General features: G+C 38.1%; 1 protein-coding gene across 1 annotated transcript; it reads right to left on the bottom strand.

Moving 5' to 3' along the window:
- Positions 1 to 1,089: 1,089 nt before the first annotated feature.
- LOC128739787 (uncharacterized) lies at positions 1,090 to 24,987 on the bottom strand. The gene is made up of 4 exons (XM_053835289.1): positions 24,731 to 24,987; positions 23,524 to 23,594; positions 2,148 to 2,601; positions 1,090 to 1,234 (listed from the first exon to the last, which is right to left on the bottom strand). Exons 1-4 carry the CDS (start codon positions 24,985 to 24,987, stop codon positions 1,090 to 1,092), a joined length of 927 nt encoding a protein of 308 aa, XP_053691264.1.
- Between the last annotated feature and the right edge of the window lie 1,401 nt (positions 24,988 to 26,388).

Below are 26,388 nucleotides of genomic sequence, written 5' to 3'. Positions count from 1 at the left end.
GATACGATGATGCACCGAACTGTTTATACTGTTTATCGCGACGGTAGCGCAACGTGACGCTTTTGAAATGGTGTATTGCGCGAGATATGTCCTGATATTTGGATATTCTGTATCAGAACTATTCAACTCCTACACGGCGGCACCCGCGGTCTCTAGCAACTCTTGGCCGTACCCAACGTCGTTATTGGTCAATTTTCAAAGTATTGAATCAGAAGGAGTTGCATAATGCGAATGTAATGCTACTCTCAAGCACTATTCATTTGGTTCTTTGTGCAATCTTGCTGGTTCGGCCAATCACGGAGTGCAACTACGTCTACGGGCAGTCTGCCTAAGCTAGCCTGAAAGTAAAGTCTATCATTAATCGTTTCTCGAAAAAGTTGAAGGATATCTACTGCTTGAAAACTCTCTATTGATCAGTTGTGCGACCTGTACTGGAATGTGTGTCTGGTGTCTGGTCTCCTTATTGTCAGAACGGAATTCAACGTGTCGAGGCTATTCAGCAAAAATGCATCCGCTTTGCTTTACGTCATCTCAGATAGACGGATACACGGAACTTACCCAGCTATAATCAGCATCTTTGGCTCGAGCAGCACGTTCCTCACAATCATGTGGAAGATTTGTGCCTTAATTATAGCGCTTTACAACGGAAAGAGGGGTATACTTGCTAGTTCGAAGGATACTCCGGTTATAATTTGCTATAAGGGAATGTCGATCATAGATGGTACTAGTGTTCATGCAAAATGTATGTGACGATAATTTTTGTCAATTTTTTATGTCTGTTTATCTGTGAGTCAAGATTAATGGTGTCTAAGGAAAAGTTGTAAAGACTCGATTGGCCTTGTGTAATAAAATAGAAGACTAACTTTATTTTCGATTTCGTTGTTTTAATTTTGAGTGTTATACATCTTTGGAAAGGTATTTCTAGATTTTTCGAATTAAAGTGGTTTTTTTAAACGGTTTTGCGCCACGTATCCCCGGTGTAAAAAAGCCTTGAGTGTATTTCAAAAGACTACTCAATAAAACTTGCAATGGTATGTAATTTCTTTCAGTAGTAAGAAAATAATGTGCAGATTAATAGTTATATCACAATCATATATTTATTACAGCAGAAATTTTTTCGAGTATTCCATGTCCTGAAGGGCACTTTGGATATAGTCGAGTACAATCGACTCCATGCTTTCCGTATTTGGAAGCAGTTTTGAATTCTTCGTCCATCTGATCACTCTCCGAAGGGCTGCAATAAATATAAAAAGCAAGGTCAACTATTTTATACTATTAGGTATATATAAAACACCGTAAATGTCATGTTCTTGATCTACATTCCGCGATATGCTTATCTATACATTATTGGAGAAAAGCTTCCTCATGTTTCATGCGTTAATTCTTGGGATTTCACAAGCAATTTTCATGCTCACTATATTAGCTTTGTTCACGTAAATATATTAATGGCTTTCTATTAGACAGAGTGAAGATTGAAGTGGGAATAGTTTCATTAGCAGAATTTTTATTTGAACATAAAAACTGCTTTTGAAGAAAATTTGAAAGTAGGTTATTTGTTTCAAATTATTGGTGTCACTTTGTTGTTTCTAATTTTAATTTGATTGCCGATGTAAATGTAATGAATGAGTAATGGAAAGATTTTGCCATTTCATTGTACTACTATCGTTTTAACCGAAACACTAAATAAGACAATGAAGAAGTAACAATCAAAATACGTGTATCTATGTGCGAAAAATGTTTTTTGTGTTACGAATTTTTTCTAGGAAATGTTTTATATGCAAAGTATTTGAGAAGTGCATATTTTGTGAATTCTATGGTAATAGAGTTAGTACAACATTAACAACTGTCAAACAACATGTGTTGATTATCACACAAAAGAAATCGTCCTCCGATTTTATGAATCACCCAATCTTAAAGTTTTAAAAGCGATGAAATGGTACCTATTATACCGCTGGAAATTTATGATATCATTATTATTCATGCTGTTTTTTTAATAAAAATAATTTAAAATCCTGAAATCATGAGCGATTTTCTTCATTTTGCAGATTGAGTTTCTGTCTCTCGACCAGAAGAATTTAAACTGAAGGCTAGACAATCTATGACACCACTTGCTCTCCAGTGTGTAATTTACCACGGCTCATACTTACGTGAAAACAATGTCGATAAGCTCTCCAACCAGCCCGTTATGTTTTAGTGGCGTATCGGCCACTTCGCAAATGGTTCTCAGCAAACATTCCCGGCTGTTTCTGCCCCAGGCTCCGATCATTTTTTCAATAATGCGGTACAGATCGGTTCGACTATTGTCGACTATATTACCATCAGTCAGTTGCCGGTTTTTGTAGATACTCCCTGGAGTAGGATAGATTATCCTCGCTGGAATTGGGTAATTGGCTTGAAGATTAATTGCCGCGTTGATACTACGCTTCAAGCGATGGTAGAATTTGACCGGTGCCACAAACGAAAATACTACTTTTACCAGGCCTCCGTTCGGCAGAAACGACAGCCACCGTTTCTGTCTTGAATTTAGAGCCTCCACTGTTGTGCAAGTTGTTGAATTTGAGATGCCACAAGTCGTTGCACTGATTCCGACGGTAACGCAAACTAGAATGACAAACAAACAACGAAAATATCGTAGTCTGGGTTCCATTGTCTATATTAATTGCTCTTTTGGGCTGCCTCTGTATTTAGAACTGTCTTATATAGGTTTTTGAGATGGTTTAACATTTGAGATGTTTGTGATAATTAGTAGTTAGTTTCCCTCATGCTTTCTTCCACTCTAGATTTCATTGAAAAATATAGTGGACAAATCGCCCTAACGCTTTAACTTGGAAAGGATGCAAAGCAAAAGTTTAACCTGACGTAATAAAGTTTCACACAGTACATTTTAGGAATACTGCGTTTTTCTTAAGTATCTTATTTTAATATTTTTCAAATTTATTCAATTGAAACGGAACTCTAAAAAAATTTTTGAAAAAAATATTAAAATATTAAATGTTTTTTAGTATTTCAGCAATTTCAATTTTGATCTATTCGTCAACTCTCTTCTTCTATTAAAATACTTTTCATTTGCGGCATCCATAATGCTTAAAATCGGTCCAGTGATTCAAAAGCTATGTTTGTACAAAGTTCGGAAGGGAAGTAAAAATTGCGTTTTGGGACCACCCAAAGTCTGAAAAATTGCGGGCGCAAGAAGCAACATGATGGCAGTGAGCGGACAGGACACTACTCCGGATAACTTAGTCCAAAGGATGTGTTCCAGCTCGGACGTCTGGGGAGCGGTCAATGCGGCTGCTACCCAGATTGTACTTGAGCTACAAAACCGCTGGAGAGCCGAGCAACGCGAATAAACAGCCTAACTACCATAGTCCAGTAGTTATCTGAGAGGGTGCGTTAAGCACAATAGCCCCTCCCTGAAGTAATACCGATAAGGTGGTGCTAGGGAGGATTGAGGCAGGAGACTCCAGTAGGGTTTTAGTGGGTCAGGATCCTCACGCCCCATTAGGGTGGCCTGGATACCCAACCCCACACCCTGAGTTGTCTACTAGTACCGTATCTTTTCATATGCTTAGCAGAATTTCTTACTCGTAAAAAAAAGTCTGAAAAAAGCCATTCTAGGGACCGAATTAAAAAGTATGAGTCCAATTTTTTTCAAAAAGGATCCAGTACGGCGAGTTTGAACAAGATCGGAGTAGTTTTTAGGTAGCACTTTTTTCTGTTGAATCGCTGATTTAAGATAGAACTAGTTGCTCTCATCCATTTTGTTTATATTTACGACATTCGTGCATCTGTTGTTTATATCTAGATATATAAAAATCAATGTATGTATTTTGCCCCACCTGTAACTCCGAAATCTCTAGATTCTCCTTCATCGAATATGGATTCAAACAGGCCTTGGCCTTGACAAGAGAGTAGGGGCTAAATGACATTTTTAATTGACACTTTCCAGCGTTATGAGACACTAAAGAGACTATAGATTACAAAGGCGAGAAACGACAAGGCACTCCAAAACCGCTAAATTTTAAATCAAAGCGGAGAGTACCATTATAAATAAAGGTAACTCTCCACTTTGATTCAAAATTTAGCGGTTTTTGAGTGCCTTGATGCCCCTGTAATCTACAGTCTCTGTATTGGGACGCATTACCAACCCTTTTAGATGTGTGGATATGTTTCTGCTTCTCCCAATTTTCGGCAAATAGTTCGCAAAGTCGGTGGCAAAAGAGGACTTTATTTTCCAGTTGTATGTCAGGGATTTAAAAAAATGGGACCTACTATTGTACGTAGTGGGTATAGTATCTCGTCTCGTGTCAATTAAGAAATGGATAACCTATAGAATGGATGAATATTCACCGAATATTCTGGCGATTCTTATATCAAAATCAATGGAGAGGCAATCATGTTTTAACTACTACTATACTACAATATCGTCAACATGAAACTATCCTTTTAGCGATAACTATTAAAATAATTTTTTTTCAGTAACTTATAAGTAATGCTAATATGATCACTAGAAATAATTAAATGATCAATCAATTTATATTAGCAGGTCGAAGTTTGATAATTCGTAATATTGTACATTCTGTAACATTTCTGGCTTGCATCGATTTTTAAATTTTCGTAATAATTATTGACAACTGTCATCCAATTGGACATCCATCAGGTAATTATGAGTGTGAATAGTAGCATGTTTATGAGGCATTAATAAAATATAATAGTAGATTTGGCACAATCTCGAGAGTTCAAAACTTTTCTTCTCTAGATAGTCAAGTAGGTGACGATGTGTACAATACCGAATCAATTAAATATCGACACCTGGAGAAAATTAAACGGTGTTAAAACGGAAGCAAACAACAGTGGCATATTAGGTCTTTGACAATTTTTTAACTTTGCTGAATAACCCTTTGGGTTAAAACAAAACAAAATTTTTTTTCATCTCCTTAACTGTTTATCTTGCTGTGAATATTATTTTTGTTTTATTATTATTTTTCGTAAACTGTTTATGAAAGAGCTCTCTGTGTCAATATTGACATCACTCGAAAAGCATTTGAAATATCCCAAAAGAAATATTACAAAGTGGATTTTTTAAATATAATTCGGTAATGAATTAGAATATAAGAAACAAATTTAAGGATTCAAAGGGTTAAACCATCTCCGAAATCTATGTGACAGTTTTTAAAACAAAAATGAGCGGTTGATTTTGATAGTTTGTTTATCATTTCAGTTAGCGTGTTCAGTTGAAATTTGGACAAAACATGAGACAGCAAATAAAAACGAACAGCTGTAGGATAGTCATTGGATGATAATTCTCCCAAATGGGCGGAATCCGTTTTCTTAGTGTCACCGGTCCGATCTAACAGCCGGCAAAGCTAGTATTATTCTATTCTGGAAAGTTTCTTCAAGCAAAAAGTTTATCAGTTTTCTGTAGAACATGAAATTAACAAAATCTGAAATAGTGATGGATACGTATCTAAAATTTAAAGTCTAAAGTCTAGTACTAGCTTACGTAAGTACGAAGGTAATTACTTTATATAATTTTTATTTATTTTTTAACGACAAAAAAATGAGGCTCTGTCTTATTTATTTTATGACATTGCAAGGTATTTCTTAAGAGTTTAGAACGTAATCGATAGGTAAATATGAATGAATTATTTTCGTTTCGTTGAAAGTGCATTAAATTTGTGAAAAAAAATAATGAAATGTTATTTTACACTGCCATTATTTGTTAAAACTCATAAAAAATTTACCGTTTTACCTTAAATTAGCTCTGGTATAAAAACTATGCTAGCTAGCTCAATTCTGTTATTTTCGTTCGAAAACTGGGAAAATTTTGTAGTAAAATTGTTTTTAAACCTCCTAGTTTATGAAATATAGTAAATTTTTAGAAGGAAAAAGCATTAAAATAAGTGTTTTTTTAAGACATTTTTATCGATTTTTTCCTGAAAATGTGTGATAAAACTTATAGAAGCCATTTACCAGTTTAAAGTTCTAGTACCGTTCTACAATTCGTTCTTTGATGTAAAAACAGGATTAATCCACCTAGCGGTGTGACCTAGCCTTTCTACTGCCACAATAATTATTTCTTAATTTCTCAGGAACATTTATAATAAACTAGATTATATTTTCCGTTCCTTATTCCTCAAAATCCTTATTTACCAGTAAAATTCACAAGAACATACTGCGTGCAATAATTACATTTTCCTTCCTAGAGTGCATAAATATTTGTAAGCATAATTTAATTTACTTTATCAACACCATATTTAGTTTTATAATATTTACGTGATTTATTGAATTGATTTATAGAAATTAACCTTCTAACGGGTTTACAGACGGCCTTAATTTTTGGGCGTAGGAACCACATACGAAGCTTGTTTTGAATTTACAATTTGAGAAGTGTGTTCATAATAGATTTCTTGATTTTAATACCATGCGTTCAAGAGTAAGCATCTTTCAAAAACAAGAATTCAGAAAAATTACGAAAAAAATTACTACGAGAATAATTCCTTTCAACTTTTGTAGGAAAAGGATGTCTAGAACCAAATTATTGGCCTTAAAATTTTATTATGAGTTTACTTGACTTCAATTTTGAAATTTTTCAGAATTTGAAGAAATAACCAAGAGCATTAGATATGAAAAACGAAAAAGAGAAATTGAACTTTTTCTTAGTTGGCGCTCCTTCAGATAATTATTTTTGCATGGAAATCAAAACCTGAGCTTCTTTTGAATGCACTTTCACGAAAAAATAGTCATTAGCTTGGTCGTATCGTTTTTACGATGTAGCCCGTTTGAGGGTTTAGAAAATTATATGAGATCAAAAAATAGTGCAAAAGAAGCGCAATAATCATGCTTGAGAATGGAAAATATGATCGATATGATTACTAGTGCTTGTCATTTTCGATTTATTCATTAAAACATGATACATGACATAAGACATCTGTCTTTTAAAGTGTCACTAACGAAAATATATCGTACAAAATTACTAGCAACCGTTTCTATCTATTTTTCATATAAAATTTCTAAGCTCTAGTATCTATTGATTCAGTGCCTATTTTCGAAGCCTGCAAGTCGTAGGCGAAATACGTATCTGCAAATCGTAAACACATACACATACATAAATTGATATATACACACATGCACACATATACATACATACATACACGCATACATGCATACATACACTCATACATCATACATACATTGAATATAATCGACATTTGATTGATATATTTTGATTTTACACGTTTAATATACGGTGCTTAAGTATTAAAGTTTGAATAACTTTTGAATGGATCGTCCGATTTTCAATAAGTTGTTTTCGTTTGATAGATCTCAACAGTAATTTTCAAATAATAATAAATTGTAGGATATATCTTATTGAATTAATAATTATATGTTACAAAACTATGTTTTAAATACTTTTTTTCCACATTCTTTTATGTAACTTTTAAACCACATGCCTAATCATCACGAAATTTGGAAGTTAAGGGTTTGAAAGGCTGCCCTTTCATATGCAATTAATTTTTTTCAAATCGGTTAAGGGACCTATGAGAAAATGAAGTCTCATATTTTTCGTATTTTTATATATAACTTTTGAACCCGATCCGATTCCGATCAATATGAAATTCAATAGGCGACCTATGGGATAACTAGACCTTTCATTTGACACTAAGGCCATCAAAATTGGTCCAGCCATCTCTGAGAAAAGTGAGTGAGATTAAAAGCGTTACATATACACACATACACACACACACACACACACACACACACACACACACACACACGCACACACACACACACACACGCACACACACACACACACACACACACACACACACACACACACACACACACACACACACACACACACACACACACACACACACACACACACACACACACACACACACACACACACACACACACACACACGCACACACACGCACACACACGCACACACACGCACACACACACACACATACATACACACACACAGAAAATGCTCAGTTTTCGAAACTGAGTCGAATGGTATATGACATTCGGCCCGCAGGACCTTCTTTCCATTTTCAGTTTTCCGAGTGATTTCTATACCTTTATACTATATTTTTTATATAGTAGAAAGGCAAAACGTCCATCTCTTTTAGTTTCGTTGCAATTTCATTTTAAATGTGTGGTTTTGGGTGTTGAATTAGTATCTGAAAACTGCTCGAACTTATACATTACGCATAGCACACTAGATCAACGCGTGCGACGGACACGGTTAGACGCATATGGCAAACAGTTACACGGCACTCGGAAAATTGCGGCACAATTCCTTGTTATCTTGGAATTGTAGAACGTGCTGAACCGGGTAAAAATGCATCCTTTTCACACTACAGGTTCAAGAGCTGCTGCCAGCGAGTAAACCTAAACGCCTTGAATTTTGCAAGATTATGCAAGCAAAAGTGAAGGCGAACCCTCAATTTATGAAAAACATTGTTATTGTTTTTCAAACATGTCAGACTGCGTTCATCGCACGCGGTGATATTGTGTGCTATGCTTGATGTATGAATTCATGAAGTTTTCAGATACTAATTCTACACCTAATACGATACGTTTAAAATGAAATTGCAACGAAACTAAAAGAGATAGGCGTTTTACGTTTTACGAATCCTCCACAGATAAAGGCATCGTTTTGACTCAAGAATCACTTATTTATTTTCATAGGAATTATGTTTGAAAAATCGTATTTCGAAAAATATGGACTTTTAAAATAAAAAAAATTACTCATGTTTACGAATTGAATACTTTTACATTAAAATCAAATAGTCCTAGGTCACCAAATTTTCAAGAAAAGTTAATAACGAAGCTTTCTTCAATATTTGCGGTTTTTAAAATACAAACTTGCCTAACGTAATCCTACGTTAACCTACAGCACGGTCGTGTATACAGCACAACCTTTCTTAATATTTTTGGTTATCTCTATAAGTAGTTTATGAAAAGGGTGATTGAGATCAAGCGAAGAACAGAGTTATTTCTCATATCAATCGTGGCTCCCTTGAAAACTGCTTAAATTTAACCTGTTTCTGCTTTATTCTATAAATTTCCTTGATTGCCCTACCCTGCAGTTTTTGTTCATTTTGTTTGTAAAGCCTTTCTAATAAAGTAATTATAACAACAACAATATTTGATTCCCGCTTAAAAACGAAGTTTTACAGTTTCCTTAAAACTTGATTATAGTTTTCGTAAAGTTTTATGTTATTTCTTTGCAAGATAGATTTAGCTTAATAATGCTGCCACAAAACTGTCTTAAAACCATATATTCTTGAAAATGGAAACATTTTTATAACTAACCTTCCAAAATGGAAGCCAAAACCTGGCGAAAATTGAAAATAGTGAATCTTTTAAACGAAAATTAAAGAAAAATCTGTCTGATAATTTGAGCTACTCCTTTATCTTAACAATTAGTAAATTCACAAAACAATAAATGTGACCTATTTCATTGTAATAAATCACCAACGATTATTTCATTCAATCTTAAAATGCGATCTTGGAAAAAGCTTCTTTTTCTGGTGCAAAGATAGGGTTTTTTTTCTAATTCCCGTCGTAATAAGTAAAGCCATTCTAATTTTCATCATTTGTTGGATGGATTTAATGAATACTCCAAAAGTTCTTGTTCTGATTTGACTAAAACACACTTACCTTCCGATCCGTGAACTTTGAAATCACTGAAAAGCGACTATTAGGCTATTAGGCATATTAGGGTATTGCAAATCATATTTAAAGTTTTTTGTCAAAAAACTTTTTTTTTATAAAATCAATCGTCTGTGGGCTCTATAGCCTGAAAAACTCGAAAAATGAGTGAACGAGTTGAGTTAACTCTTCTAGCACGAAATAGAAATGAGAATTCAAACAGTGAAATTTCCGAAAATCGGCCAAAAATTTTTTCTTTCGTTTTTGTCTATTTTTCGTAGATTTTTGCATGGAAATTAACAACGTAGTATAGAATAGATTTGGTTTTCGCGTTTAAACTTTAAGTAAAAATGCCTAAAATCCATATTTTTTGTGCTCGATTAAAAACTTCTCTTTGTTTTTTTGACACCTCCCCCCTTCAGTGGACCAACACCGGTGGGACAAAAACTTTTTTAAATATTTGTAATGGCCTAACTAAAATATTAGGGAATAACTAGTTTTGCATTGTGTGTCATAAAAATGCTGATATCTTTAATAATTTGTGTTGGATAGGACGGGAATAGGCAATTACGACGATGTAGCAACATACCCTATTAGTTTTATCAGCACTTTATGTTGAATTCAGATGAAGCCATTGGAAAAATAGCGAACAAGGCTGTTGTTACTGAACTCGAAATGGACTCGACATTTTTCAATTGATTTTTCTGAGATTCCTTTGAAGATCTCCTGATGGAAATAATTTTTTTTATAGATAAAATATAGTACTTTCACCTAATGGTTGTCTGGTTTATGCGAATCTGCCCGAAATTGAAATTTTTTTTTTGAGTATTGCAATTTTTTTTTCATTTATTTTATAACTTATTAAATATGTCGCGTCCTACCGACAAACAGTCTTCAGTGAAAATATGTATTTTAGCATACTGAATAACTTTGTATAACACTTGAAAGCAGTAGAAAAATCGTGTGTAAAGTTATTGAGCATAGGGTAAATGCACTATTAGTGGTGGTAGTACCAGTAGTGGTGGCAACTCGAATTATTCCATTATTTTTGCAGATTTTGGTACAAGTTTGATATTTATCAAATAATACTGTTACTGGGGGTTCGATACTTATCAAACTTGTACCAAAATCTGCAAAAATAAAGGAATAATTCAAGTTTTCACCACTACTGGTACTACCACCACTAATGGTGCGTCTACCCTAATTGATTTTAAGGCGCTCCTTTTTAAGACATCATTATATTTCGCAACCGGTAAGAGATAGATAGTTAATGTGTTCAGAAAAATTGCTTATTTTAGTATGTTCTGCAACTTTTTGAAGAAAAAAATTTTTTTTTTGGACTTAATTAAAAAAAACAAAAGTTCGAATCACCCTAATAGGGGAGTTCAAGGTCACCCTAATAGTGCAAAAAGATGCGCTATATTTTATTATTAAACTTCTCCAAAGACACCACCCTTGAAAAATTACGCATTTTTTACCTACTTGCAAATGTCCTCGTTTTTTCAAACTTGTGACCACTGTGAGATGCTTTAAAAGTAGTTTTAAATCAAAGTATGTATATTGTTGTTGGGGCAATTGTCGAAAAACCGCTCGAGAAATCGTGTAAAAAAATTGTCTATACTAAAATATATTTATTTACCTTAGTATTTACTGATAGTCCTTTCACGTAGCTTGTAGATTCCTTTAATCAAATCTTCATACTTATTTCACCGAAAAACGTCGATTAAATCGAACAAACATTGCGGTGGCGGCGATTATCTGAAATCAACTTTATTCAATTCCACATCCTTTTAATATTCACGTGCTTTGGCCACTTTTGGAATTGAGATACTGCTGAATATTGAGGAACCTACAAATAGCATTCATTAATGCATATGTAAAAAAATGGAGTAAACCTTTGACTTAAATCTTTGGTTGTTCGAATGATCCTTCGAACAAATCATGATCTTTCATTGACGTTGAATATTAGAAGTACAGCTTTTTCTTTACTATTTACAGTCCACATGAGCACCAGAAAAATATCTAGCAGCAATAGTATTACGCCAGTGTATGGTTTTTTAACTGAGAATAGAATTAAATAGTAAATTTATTTACCAGATTTTTTCACTTTTTCATAGTAAAAATGTGACATTGTTACTTACATATAGATATTCATATTTTTTTCTTCTATTCGCCCGTGATTTTAAAATTATGAATCTATGACATCCAAAAACAGTTCTCATCATGACCACTTCGTCGATTGTATTGTCCTCGAGGAATTTTCGCTATTGGAAGACGACTTGAAATAAACAATGAATCTATCTCTTTTGAGATCCCGTTGAAAATGTACTTCCTACATTGTCGATCAGGTCGTCAAATTTGAACTGTTCGCATTTCAGCTCATCGATTCCAACCAAACCGATAATTGAATTAATTAACAAATAACAACACAGGCGATTCAGATCCCATTTTAGAAGTTCAAATTAATTACTTTTTGATCCACTTCTGTGTGTCTAAATTGACCCATATTGATTTGACGATGGAGATGGAGCTTTGAGAAGCGCATGTTAATTGATATTTCTATTTTCTTATACCCTACCTACTCTAGGCTAACAGATATACCATTCATTGCATATATCTTCGACATGCAAAAAATGTTAACAATAAACTTGGTCAAGTGGATATTAATGCCACCGATGTCGCACTAACGATTTACTGATTTTACCTGCACTTGAAATTATTTTGTTTACTACAAACCCCAAAAATAACTATTATTTTCAAAAATAAAAAAATACTTCCATGAAGTTCAATGTTTAAATTAGTTAAATCTGAACTCACTACGCGGTGTATAGGAGTTAAAGTTGACATCAAAATGATGACTTCAAAGGGAAATGTCTGTTAATCAGTGTCTGTACGCTGTACTTTAGGACATGCTACCGCTTGAAAGAGGTATCAAGGCGGTAAGTCTCACTAATTTTGGGGCTCAGTTTGACTTTTCAAGAAAACTACGTATATTTTGTTTATGTATATAATACTAGCTGACCCGACAAACTTCGTATTGCCACAAATTAACCTGTGTTGTACATAAATCATGAATCTCGGATGATCTTTGTCACAATCTCGAATTTTGCAAGCCCCCCAGTGGGCGGCGCTTCCGACGGCGGGTCACCGGCAACACTCGCGACCGTCTCGTCCTGAATGGTCTAGTGTTACTATAGATAGTTTTTGTGGTCTTGTATTGACTAATTTTTTTTTTTTTTTAATTCTATATTAGAGAGGTTTTCAGCCTGCGGCTGGTTCGCCTCTTTGTATTGACTAATGTTTTATGGAAGAGTCTCGAATTTCTCGAGTTCGATTAGTTTTTGAGTTTCGCAAAAATTTCTGTTTTATTTGTATGAGAGTCCATATCCCCCTACCACAGGGGTGAGAGGTCTCTAACTATCGTAAAATGAATTCAAGACTCCAAAATCTCCCACATGCCAAATTTGGTTCCATTTGCTTGATTAGTTCTCAAGTTATAAGGAAATTTGAATTTCATTTGTATGGGAGCTCCCCTCTTAAAAGAGGAAGGGGTCGTAATTCACCATAGAAAAAATTTCTGCCATCTAAAACTCCCACATGCCAAATTTGGTTCCATTTGATTGATTAGTTCTCGAGATAAGAGGAAATTTGCATTTCATTTGTATGGAAGCCCACCCTCTTAAAGGGGAGATGAGCCATAACTCGCTTTCTAAAGAAGAGAGGGGTCTCAATTCACCATAGAAAAAAAAAATCAGAGGGGTTGTGTACAAGACACGACCGCATATATAGGTGACGCAGGACTACGTAAGTCTCTTTGTAGTGATAGTAGCATGTATTCATGCTTGTAATCATTCGATTCTTCATGTATACATGCTATATGCAACATATATAAATACTACATGCGTTGTATGTAACATTTATCAAAGTAGTAACATTGCACACGTTCAATTCTCAAAAAATTTTAACAAAATCAAGAACACAAACTATTGCTTTCCTGCTACCTTACTGAAATTAAAGATTGTTTTTATTATCCATGGTTCCCCACGTTGAAAGGATTTTACCAATTCAATCCTATTTTAACAACAGCACATCTTTTCACTACACTTCTAATGAAACGGCAAGCATGCGTATTCATACAGAGTCGTATTATAACCGAACACTACAGCTGTAGCACATTTTTCCAACACAGATATCAAATTCGCCTAGGTTTAATCATCTCGCAGTAAAGAATTTGTGATCTGTTGGGACAACAAACTTGAGTCATTTTTTCTGGCACACTTCCCTAACACAGACATCAAATTGGGCTAGGTTTAATCGCGTTCGTAAGAAATCTGTTGGCACGAGGGGGCTTTGTCACTCTTTCTGGCGTACTTCCCGAGCAAGGACATCAAAATGGTCTAGGTTTAACCGCGGTGTTAAGAAATCTTGTTGAAATGAGGAAACTTTGTCACTTATTTTGGCTTACTTCCCAAGCACAGATATCAAATTGGTATAGGTTTAGATCATCGCAAAAAAACTTCCAACCAATCACGAAGCAAGAATTCTGGTAAAACATAGGTTCATTATTTTCAATTTTTCAATAGTTCAACATCAAGAATCCATACTTTTCTTCATTTGGGTCAATTCTTAGAAGATTTTCTGATCGATTGGTGTAAGAATATTGAAAATCGATCGGAAAACCGCTGAGGTATTAGCGCTCAAAACCTTTCATTTTTCGTGACGCTCGCATTTTTCGATTTTTTGGAATGACACCCTATCACAAAACTTGCTGTAAGACGTAGTCCTACGTCAAAATCTTGCGTCCAAAACCACTCACATGTCAAATTTGATTCCATTTGGTTGATTAGTTCTCGAGTTATGAGGAAATTTGTTTTTCGTTTGTATAAGAGCCCACCCCCTCTTAAAGTGGGGAAATCCATAGAAAATATACCATAGAAAATATTCTTGCCTACAAAAACACCCACACGATAAATTTGGTTCCATTTGCTTGATTAGTTCTCGAGTTATGAGGAAATTTGAATTTTATTTGTATAGGAGCCCCCCCTCCTAAAGTGGGTAGGGGTCCCAATTCATCATAGAAAAAAATGGTTGCCTCCAAAAACACCCACATGCCAAATATGGTTCCATTTGCTTGATTAGTTCTCGAGTTATGAGGAAATTTGTATTTCGTTTGTATAGGAGCCCCCCCTCTTAAAGTTGGGAGGGGTCCTAATTCACCATAGAAAATATTCTTGCCCTCGAAAACTTTCACATGCCAAATTTAGTTTCATTTGCTTGATTAGCTCTCGAGTTATGAGGAAATTTGTATTTCATTTGTATAGGAGCCCCTCCTCCTAAAGTGAGGAGGGGTCCCAGTTCATCATAGAAAAAAAATTTGTCTCCAAAAACACCCACGTGTCAAATTTGGTTTCATTTGCTTGATTAGTTCTCGAGTTATGAGGAAATTTGTATTTCGTTTGTATAGGAGCCCCCCCTCTTAAAGTGGGGAGGGGTCCTAATTCACCATAGAAAATATTCGTGCCCTAGAAAACTTTCACATGCCAAATTTGGTTCCATTTGCTTGATTAATTCTCGAGTTATGAGGAAATTTGCATTTCATTTGTATAGGAGCCCCCCTTCCTAAAGTGGGGACGGGTCCCAATTCATCATAGAAAAAAATTTTGTCTCCAAAAACATCCACATGCCAAATTTGGTTCCATTTGCTTAATTACTTCTCGAGTTATGAGGAAAATTGTGTTTCTTTGGAACAGGAGCCCCCCCTCTTAAAGTGGGGATGGGTCCTAATTCACTATAGAAAATATTCTTGCCCTCGAAAACCTCCACTTGCCAAATTTGGTTCCATTTGCTTGATTAGTTCTCGAGTTATGAGGAAATTTGTATGGAAGCCCCCCCTTTTAAAGAGGAGAGGAGTTATAATTCCCCTTATAAAGAGGGGAGGGGTCTCAATTTACCATAGAATAAATTCTTGTCACCGAAAACAGCCACATGCCAAATTTTGTTCTATTTGCTTGATTAGTTGTCGAGTTATGCAGAAATTTGTGTTTCATTTGTATGGGAGCCCCCCCTCGTAGTGGGGGGAGGGGTTTCTAACCATCACTAAAACCTTTCCTGGCCCCAAAAAACCTCTACATGCATATTTTCATGCCGATTGGTTCAGTAGTTTTCGATTCTATAAGGAACATACGGACAGACAGACAGACAGACAGACAGACAGACAGACAGACAGACAGACAGACAGACAGACAGACAGACAGACAGACAGACAGACAGACAGACAGACAGACAGACAGACAGACAGACAGACAGACAGACAGACAGACAGACAGACAGACAGACAGACAGACAGACAGACAGACAGACAGACAGACAGACAGACAGACAGACAGACAGACAGACAGACAGACAGACAGACAGACAGACAGACAGACAGACAGACAGACAGACAGACAGACAGACAGACAGACAGACAGACAGACAGACAGACAGACAGACAGACAGACAGACAGACAGACAGACAGACAGACAGACAGACAGACAGACAGACAGACAGACAGACAGACAGACAGACAGACAGACAGACAGACAGACAGACAGACAGACAGACAGACAGACAGACAGACAGACAGACAGACAGACAGACAGACAGACAGACAGACAGACAGACAGACAGACAGACAGACAGACAGACAGACAGACAGACAGACAGACAGACAGACAGACAGACAGACAGACAGACAGACAGACAGACAGACAGACAGACAGACAGACAGACAGACAGACAGACAGACAGACAGACAGACAGACAGACAGACAGACAGACAGACAGACAGACAGACAGACAGACAGACAGACAGACAGACAGACAGACAGACAGACAGACAGACAGACAGACAGACAGACAGACAGACAGACAGACAGACAGACAGACAGACAGACAGACAGACAGACAGACAGACAGACAGACAGACAGACAGACAGACAGACAGACAGACAGACAGACAGACAGACAGACAGACAGACAGACAGACAGACAGACAGACAGACAGACAGACAGACAGACAGACAGACAGACAGACAGACAGACAGACAGACAGACAGACAGACAGACAGACAGACAGACAGACAGACAGACAGACAGACAGACAGACAGACAGACAGACAGACAGACAGACAGACAGACAGACAGACAGACAGACAGACAGACAGACAGACAGACAGACAGACAGACAGACAGACAGACAGACAGACAGACAGACAGACAGACAGACAGACAGACAGACAGACAGACAGACAGACAGACAGACAGACAGACAGACAGACAGACAGACAGACAGACAGACAGACAGACAGACAGACAGACAGACAGACAGACAGACAGACAGACAGACAGACAGACAGACAGACAGACAGACAGACAGACAGACAGACAGACAGACAGACAGACAGACAGACAGACAGACAGACAGACAGACAGACAGACAGACAGACAGACAGACAGACAGACAGACAGACAGACAGACAGACAGACAGACAGACAGACAGACAGACAGACAGACAGACAGACAGACAGACAGACAGACAGACAGACAGACAGACAGACAGACAGACAGACAGACAGACAGACAGACAGACAGACAGACAGACAGACAGACAGACAGACAGACAGACAGACAGACAGACAGACAGACAGACAGACAGACAGACAGACAGACAGACAGACAGACAGACAGACAGACAGACAGACAGACAGACAGACAGACAGACAGACAGACAGACAGACAGACAGACAGACAGACAGACAGACAGACAGACAGACAGACAGACAGACAGACAGACAGACAGACAGACAGACAGACAGACAGACAGACAGACAGACAGACAGACAGACAGACAGACAGACAGACAGACAGACAGACAGACAGACAGACAGACAGACAGACAGACAGACAGACAGACAGACAGACAGACAGACAGACAGACAGACAGACAGACAGACAGACAGACAGACAGACAGACAGACAGACAGACAGACAGACAGACAGACAGACAGACAGACAGACAGACAGACAGACAGACAGACAGACAGACAGACAGACAGACAGACAGACAGACAGACAGACAGACAGACAGACAGACAGACAGACAGACAGACAGACAGACAGACAGACAGACAGACAGACAGACAGACAGACAGACAGACAGACAGACAGACAGACAGACAGACAGACAGACAGACAGACAGACAGACAGACAGACAGACAGACAGACAGACAGACAGACAGACAGACAGACAGACAGACAGACAGACAGACAGACAGACAGACAGACAGACAGACAGACAGACAGACAGACAGACAGACAGACAGACAGACAGACAGACAGACAGACAGACAGACAGACAGACAGACAGACAGACAGACAGACAGACAGACAGACAGACAGACAGACAGACAGACAGACAGACAGACAGACAGACAGACAGACAGACAGACAGACAGACAGACAGACAGACAGACAGACAGACAGACAGACAGACAGACAGACAGACAGACAGACAGACAGACAGACAGACAGACAGACAGACAGACAGACAGACAGACAGACAGACAGACAGACAGACAGACAGACAGACAGACAGACAGACAGACAGACAGACAGACAGACAGACAGACAGACAGACAGACAGACAGACAGACAGACAGACAGACAGACAGACAGACAGACAGACAGACAGACAGACAGACAGACAGACAGACAGACAGACAGACAGACAGACAGACAGACAGACAGACAGACAGACAGACAGACAGACAGACAGACAGACAGACAGACAGACAGACAGACAGACAGACAGACAGACAGACAGACAGACAGACAGACAGACAGACAGACAGACAGACAGACAGACAGACAGACAGACAGACAGACAGACAGACAGACAGACAGACAGACAGACAGACAGACAGACAGACAGACAGACAGACAGACAGACAGACAGACAGACAGACAGACAGACAGACAGACAGACAGACAGACAGACAGACAGACAGACAGACAGACAGACAGACAGACAGACAGACAGACAGACAGACAGACAGACAGACAGACAGACAGACAGACAGACAGACAGACAGACAGACAGACAGACAGACAGACAGACAGACAGACAGACAGACAGACAGACAGACAGACAGACAGACAGACAGACAGACAGACAGACAGACAGACAGACAGACAGACAGACAGACAGACAGACAGACAGACAGACAGACAGACAGACAGACAGACAGACAGACAGACAGACAGACAGACAGACAGACAGACAGACAGACAGACAGACAGACAGACAGACAGACAGACAGACAGACAGACAGACAGACAGACAGACAGACAGACAGACAGACAGACAGACAGACAGACAGACAGACAGACAGACAGACAGACAGACAGACAGACAGACAGACAGACAGACAGACAGACAGACAGACAGACAGACAGACAGACAGACAGACAGACAGACAGACAGACAGACAGACAGACAGACAGACAGACAGACAGACAGACAGACAGACAGACAGACAGACAGACAGACAGACAGACAGACAGACAGACAGACAGACAGACAGACAGACAGACAGACAGACAGACAGACAGACAGACAGACAGACAGACAGACAGACAGACAGACAGACAGACAGACAGACAGACAGACAGACAGACAGACAGACAGACAGACAGACAGACAGACAGACAGACAGACAGACAGACAGACAGACAGACAGACAGACAGACAGACAGACAGACAGACAGACAGACAGACAGACAGACAGACAGACAGACAGACAGACAGACAGACAGACAGACAGACAGACAGACAGACAGACAGACAGACAGACAGACAGACAGACAGACAGACAGACAGACAGACAGACAGACAGACAGACAGACAGACAGACAGACAGACAGACAGACAGACAGACAGACAGACAGACAGACAGACAGACAGACAGACAGACAGACAGACAGACAGACAGACAGACAGACAGACAGACAGACAGACAGACAGACAGACAGACAGACAGACAGACAGACAGACAGACAGACAGACAGACAGACAGACAGACAGACAGACAGACAGACAGACAGACAGACAGACAGACAGACAGACAGACAGACAGACAGACAGACAGACAGACAGACAGACAGACAGACAGACAGACAGACAGACAGACAGACAGACAGACAGACAGACAGACAGACAGACAGACAGACAGACAGACAGACAGACAGACAGACAGACAGACAGACAGACAGACAGACAGACAGACAGACAGACAGACAGACAGACAGACAGACAGACAGACAGACAGACAGACAGACAGACAGACAGACAGACAGACAGACAGACAGACAGACAGACAGACAGACAGACAGACAGACAGACAGACAGACAGACAGACAGACAGACAGACAGACAGACAGACAGACAGACAGACAGACAGACAGACAGACAGACAGACAGACAGACAGACAGACAGACAGACAGACAGACAGACAGACAGACAGACAGACAGACAGACAGACAGACAGACAGACAGACAGACAGACAGACAGACAGACAGACAGACAGACAGACAGACAGACAGACAGACAGACAGACAGACAGACAGACAGACAGACAGACAGACAGACAGACAGACAGACAGACAGACAGACAGACAGACAGACAGACAGACAGACAGACAGACAGACAGACAGACAGACAGACAGACAGACAGACAGACAGACAGACAGACAGACAGACAGACAGACAGACAGACAGACAGACAGACAGACAGACAGACAGACAGACAGACAGACAGACAGACAGACAGACAGACAGACAGACAGACAGACAGACAGACAGACAGACAGACAGACAGACAGACAGACAGACAGACAGACAGACAGACAGACAGACAGACAGACAGACAGACAGACAGACAGACAGACAGACAGACAGACAGACAGACAGACAGACAGACAGACAGACAGACAGACAGACAGACAGACAGACAGACAGACAGACAGACAGACAGACAGACAGACAGACAGACAGACAGACAGACAGACAGACAGACAGACAGACAGACAGACAGACAGACAGACAGACAGACAGACAGACAGACAGACAGACAGACAGACAGACAGACAGACAGACAGACAGACAGACAGACAGACAGACAGACAGACAGACAGACAGACAGACAGACAGACAGACAGACAGACAGACAGACAGACAGACAGACAGACAGACAGACAGACAGACAGACAGACAGACAGACAGACAGACAGACAGACAGACAGACAGACAGACAGACAGACAGACAGACAGACAGACAGACAGACAGACAGACAGACAGACAGACAGACAGACAGACAGACAGACAGACAGACAGACAGACAGACAGACAGACAGACAGACAGACAGACAGACAGACAGACAGACAGACAGACAGACAGACAGACAGACAGACAGACAGACAGACAGACAGACAGACAGACAGACAGACAGACAGACAGACAGACAGACAGACAGACAGACAGACAGACAGACAGACAGACAGACAGACAGACAGACAGACAGACAGACAGACAGACAGACAGACAGACAGACAGACAGACAGACAGACAGACAGACAGACAGAAATCCTTCTTTATAGGTATAGATAACGTATTTTTCGCAGACGGTATCATTGATTTTCTCAGCGATATGATTCAATCGATTAAGTTAATCTTTATAGTGGAAAAAGGGTCTAATTACGGGAAAGCTAAATTACTGAGTGCATATTGTAATGGCTAGGTCTGCCAATAAAAAGTTATAAATCGACATCAGTATAGTTGTGGCTATTATATCTTAGTTGTTACTTTGAATTATTGGCAATATTTACGCATAGATATCCGATAAAAAAAGGGGTCCGCATACCCCCTGGGTGGAATGTTGGAAAGGTGTAAATATATACCACATTCATTATCTCTTAATATGAAACGTCTATTTCTGGTGAAATCAGTCATTTTGATCATTGAATTTGATGATAATGAGATTTACAAACAAAAATTTGAACCGTCTGTTGCTAGTTTTTCGTGATGCTACTGGTCTAATCTTTCTTTATAGCAGCTGTTATTAGCTTTCATTTCAACTGAAATTCAGTTTTCTCCTGATGACGAAATTCAATTTCACTGGCATAGTTCACGAAGCACCTAACTTGATCATATTAGAGAGTTTTGTGGCAACAGACAAACAAGGCAAACAAATGACAAACAGACGCGACTCTCGCTTTAATACTATCGCATATGCAGAAAGAAGACTTGTTTGTTTCACCTAGAGAGTTAAAAAATCATTTAATTTTGTTTCGAAACGAACGTAATTCAGCGTATTTCAGTAAGCGTATGAAATTTTATCAGTACGCAACCGTATATCGCAGTACGCAGCAGCTGTCAAATATTGACGTAACATCGAACCAGCGAGCGTGGTTTTTTGAATCGTGATAAAGAAAAGTTGTGTGCTGCGGGTCATTGAAGGCGTCACAAACACACTCGCTACTTGTTACCAAGGGAATTACATTTGCTATACCAACTTATACAAAAAAATGTAGCCAACATAGAGCAGGCCCAAGCTGACAACTTCATAGATGGGCTCAAGCTGACAACTGAGTCGGATGTGTGAATTGTTGAATTTTGTTAGTTTTAGTTTGATTTTAGCCAAAGTTTTAGCATCACATAGCCAATGCCAGGCAGGCAATTGATTCGAAATATGTGAAACTGTGAAAATGGTTAGGTAAATTCGTTTTGCGTTTGCCGCCTTTTTCATGAGAGCACCGAAAATATGACGTCATATCAGCCCCCTGCTTGTTACCAACACTGTACACTCAAAATAATCCACACGTCCTTTTCACGTGAAAAATCACGTAAATTTCTCTACAGGGATTTACGTGATTTTCAGCTGATTGTTATTGGAAAAAATAATAATATCTATCTGATTTTCACGTTAGCGCATTAGTATGCGTACGAACTACCTGAAAATCACGTAAATAGTACAGGAAAAGCTGGATGGAAAATATTCACATAACTTTTCCTATGATTTCGACGTGAAACTTATTTTAAGTGTAAAACAGACGCTGGTACTGAAAATTAGAAAACCCCATTCTCTTTTTTTGTTTTGTTAGATTATAGTTACTTTAACAGCTTGGGTCATTCGTGACTTCTGCGGGATTGGGATTTGAACCTGGGTCCTCGGCGTGAGAGGCGTGAATGCTAACCACTACGTCGGGACTGACCTCTGCCATTCTCTACTAGCGTAAAAGGTACCTTAATTATCGAATTAAACTCAAATATTTAGTAGCAGGGCATGAACTCATTAACGTTACCGGTATTCTATTTGTCCACTGAAACCCAAACGACCCAACTAGTCAAAATTATTTTACGAGTAATTTAAATTGAGACACATTTTCGGCTCGGAATGGGTCGCTGTTTATTTTGATTGCAACGAACAACTGACGCACATACGCAAACTGGGACAGAGCAGTCAGTGAGAAATTTTCTTGTACGAGAAATGGTCCAGTTTCAAAACATTGCCTAAAAGAGGCTTTCTATGTTATGTTCTTTCAGATTGACCGAAATTGCCACTAACGAAAAATTCTTTGGGCACCCTTGGTAAACTCTAAAAAATCATAATTTTACATTAACTGAGATGATTGTTTTCGGATATTTATGAATAATTAGTAAGTTAAGAACAATACATTAACAATTATATTTTTATTACAGTCGAAATTTTCTCCAGGATCCCGTGCCCGGAAGGGCATTTAGGATACAACCGAGTACAATCGACTCCATTCTTTCCGTATTTCGCGGCAGTCTTGAATTCTTCATCCATCGGGTCATTCTCCGAAGGGCTGAAAAGAACATAAAATAATCAAAATGAATCTAACTTTTCTTCTCGAAAACGACTGTAGTTAAAAAAAATAACTACTATGACCATTTTTATTGTAAATCACAAAGAATTTTTATCAGTAATAAAAATTCTTATAATATCTGAAATGTCTCTAGTTTGAAAAAACCTTTGAAAACCGTCGTTCTACGAAGTCCGTTCATGAAACATGCTTCATCTCATAATAACTTTCATAAGACTATTTGTTACAAATTTGTTAATTTTTTTAGCGTATATTTTGAAATCAAATAGCTACAATTCAGCCTTAGATATAACTTTTGAGCAATAGATAGTTTTCGAGATTATTCAAACCTTACACCCATAAAAATAAATATTGTCTTTTTAAAAATGAGTCTTGAATCAAAATATAAGTGGAAGGTGCATGTTTCCTTCTATTAACAAGTAGGTAAAGTTTCCTCTAAATCAGAAAGGTTCAAATATTTATCATTTACCTATCTCACGTGGAGTCGCTGATAAAATAAAATCACAGCCAAACAGACAGAACACTCACAGTTGCACGCTTTGCTCACTGTAACAGTCATGTTTTCGTATTTGTTAATTTGTCGCTTTTGAGTGAAAGGAGAAGAAAGCCATTTGCAAAACACTTGCTTAACCAATGGATACTCCTGTTGTGACTAAATAACTAAATATTTTGGTAATGTCGATCATAGATGGTGCTATTTTGCACCAAAAACGTGAATACGTTACTATTCGTAGGATTTTTTGAAACAGTTATGTCTGTTAAATATTATACACCGCAGTATCGCGCACGACATTGTCCTTAATATACATTAAAGATTCAGACACACATAAATCACGGTATGCATGATATTCCAACTTCTGTAACACTCAAAAAAATCGGCACGTCAAGTTTACGTGAAAACGTAGGTAATTCTCACCCATCACAGTTTTCATGTAACATTCACGTGAATTATTGGTAACTCGCATTCATACTATCCAGTTTACGTGCGATCCCGGTAAATTTTATCAACTTTCCCATTAACTAGTACACGAAGTTCATGTAAGTTGCTGTACAGAAGTTTACATGGTTTTTCACGTGTCAATTTTTTAAAGTGAATGATAACCACCGTTCGTACTTACGTGAAGACAATATCGATAAGCTCTCCCAATAGCCCGTTATGCTTAAGGGGCGTGTCGGCAACTTCGCAAATGGTTCTCAGCATACAAGCTCGACTGTTGCGGTTCCAGGCTCCGATCATTTTTTCAAATATACGATACAAATCTGTTCGGCTGTGATCGATCATATTACCATCGCCCAGTTGCCGGGTTTTGTAGATACTCTCCGGAGTAGGATAAATCAGCTTCGCCGGAATAGGATAGTTAGCTTGCAGGTTCATGGCTAGGTTGACACTACGCTTTACACGATGATGAAATCGGACTGGTCCCACAAACGAAAAAACTACCTTAACCAAGCCTCCGTTCGGTAGAAATGATAGCCAACGTTTCTGTCTGAAATTTATTCCATCGACTGCCGAGCAGGTTGTCGAATTAGAGCTTCCGCATGACGTTGCACTGATTGCAAAAAATCCGCTAGCTAAAATGATAAATAAATAACGTAGTCGAAGCTTGGATCCCATTTTCGATTGCTAAATAAACTACTCTCTCGAGCCGTTTCTGCGCCCTGGTATGTCTTATATAGGTTTCAATGATGGCCAAATATTTGATATGCTTGTGATAATTAATAATTTGTTTTCTTCGTACTTTCATCTGTTTATGAATTCCCAAAGCAAAATATTTTTTTCTACGAATAACCCCAAGCATTCTCTTTGATGTTCCAGCTGTTTTTCGTATACTCAATGCACCAGAAGAAGAAACCAGTTGAATTGATGATAATTCAGGCATCGGCATTTCTGATTGTTGCAAATAAAGTAATTATCAAAGGGGTTCCAGAAATAACAAAAACCTTACATTCCATTAAAATACCCAACTAAGGCTGAGTAAAAGTATAAAGTTTACAAGTTACTTATAAAAAAAATTTGCGCCAGAAGTTTCAAAATAATTAAGGCAATACCAAACGAGAGTAATATGAAAAACCCCAATTAATCCACCTAGCGGCGTGACCTGGCCTTTCTACTGTCACAATAATCATCATTTAATTTCTCAGGAACATCTATGTATAATTAACTTGACTATATTTTTAAATATCCGTTCCGTATTCCTCAAAATCCTTATTTGCCAGTAAAATTCACAACGTATTGCGTAGAATAATTAAATTTTCTTTCCTTGTGTGCGTAAATACTTGTAACACCTTATTTAGTTTTATAATCGGTCGGCCTAAACTTTCGGGCTTCAGAGCCACATAGGAAACTTGTTTTGAATTGACAATATGAAATATGTGTTCAGAACAGATTTTTTGATAATTAATTAATACCATGTGTTCAAAAGTTAGCATCTTTGAAAAACAAGAGTTCAGAAAAATTATTATTATACTTCGCCTTTGAAGACAAAGAATATCAACAACAAAATGATTAATCTCAAAATTTTACTATTAGTTTGCTTGGCTTCAATTTTGCAGTATATCTGAATTAGAAAAAATAACTGAATAGAGCATTAGATATGAAAAAGAGAAATTGAACTTTTTCTTAGCTGGCGCTCCTTCAGATAATTATTTTTGCATGAAAATCAAAACTTATGCTTTTTTTGAATGTACTTTCATGAAAAGATAGTCATTAGCTTGATCGCATCGTTTTTACAATGTTGGAGGGTTAGGAAAACAAGAGGGTTGCAAAAGCTGCGCC

This window comes from Sabethes cyaneus, chromosome 3 (assembly GCF_943734655.1).
Source record: "Sabethes cyaneus chromosome 3, idSabCyanKW18_F2, whole genome shotgun sequence".
Lineage (NCBI taxonomy): Eukaryota > Metazoa > Arthropoda > Insecta > Diptera > Culicidae > Sabethes > Sabethes cyaneus.
The sequence above is the reverse complement of the archived record's forward strand: the minus strand, read 5'-3'. Positions and strand labels throughout refer to the sequence as shown.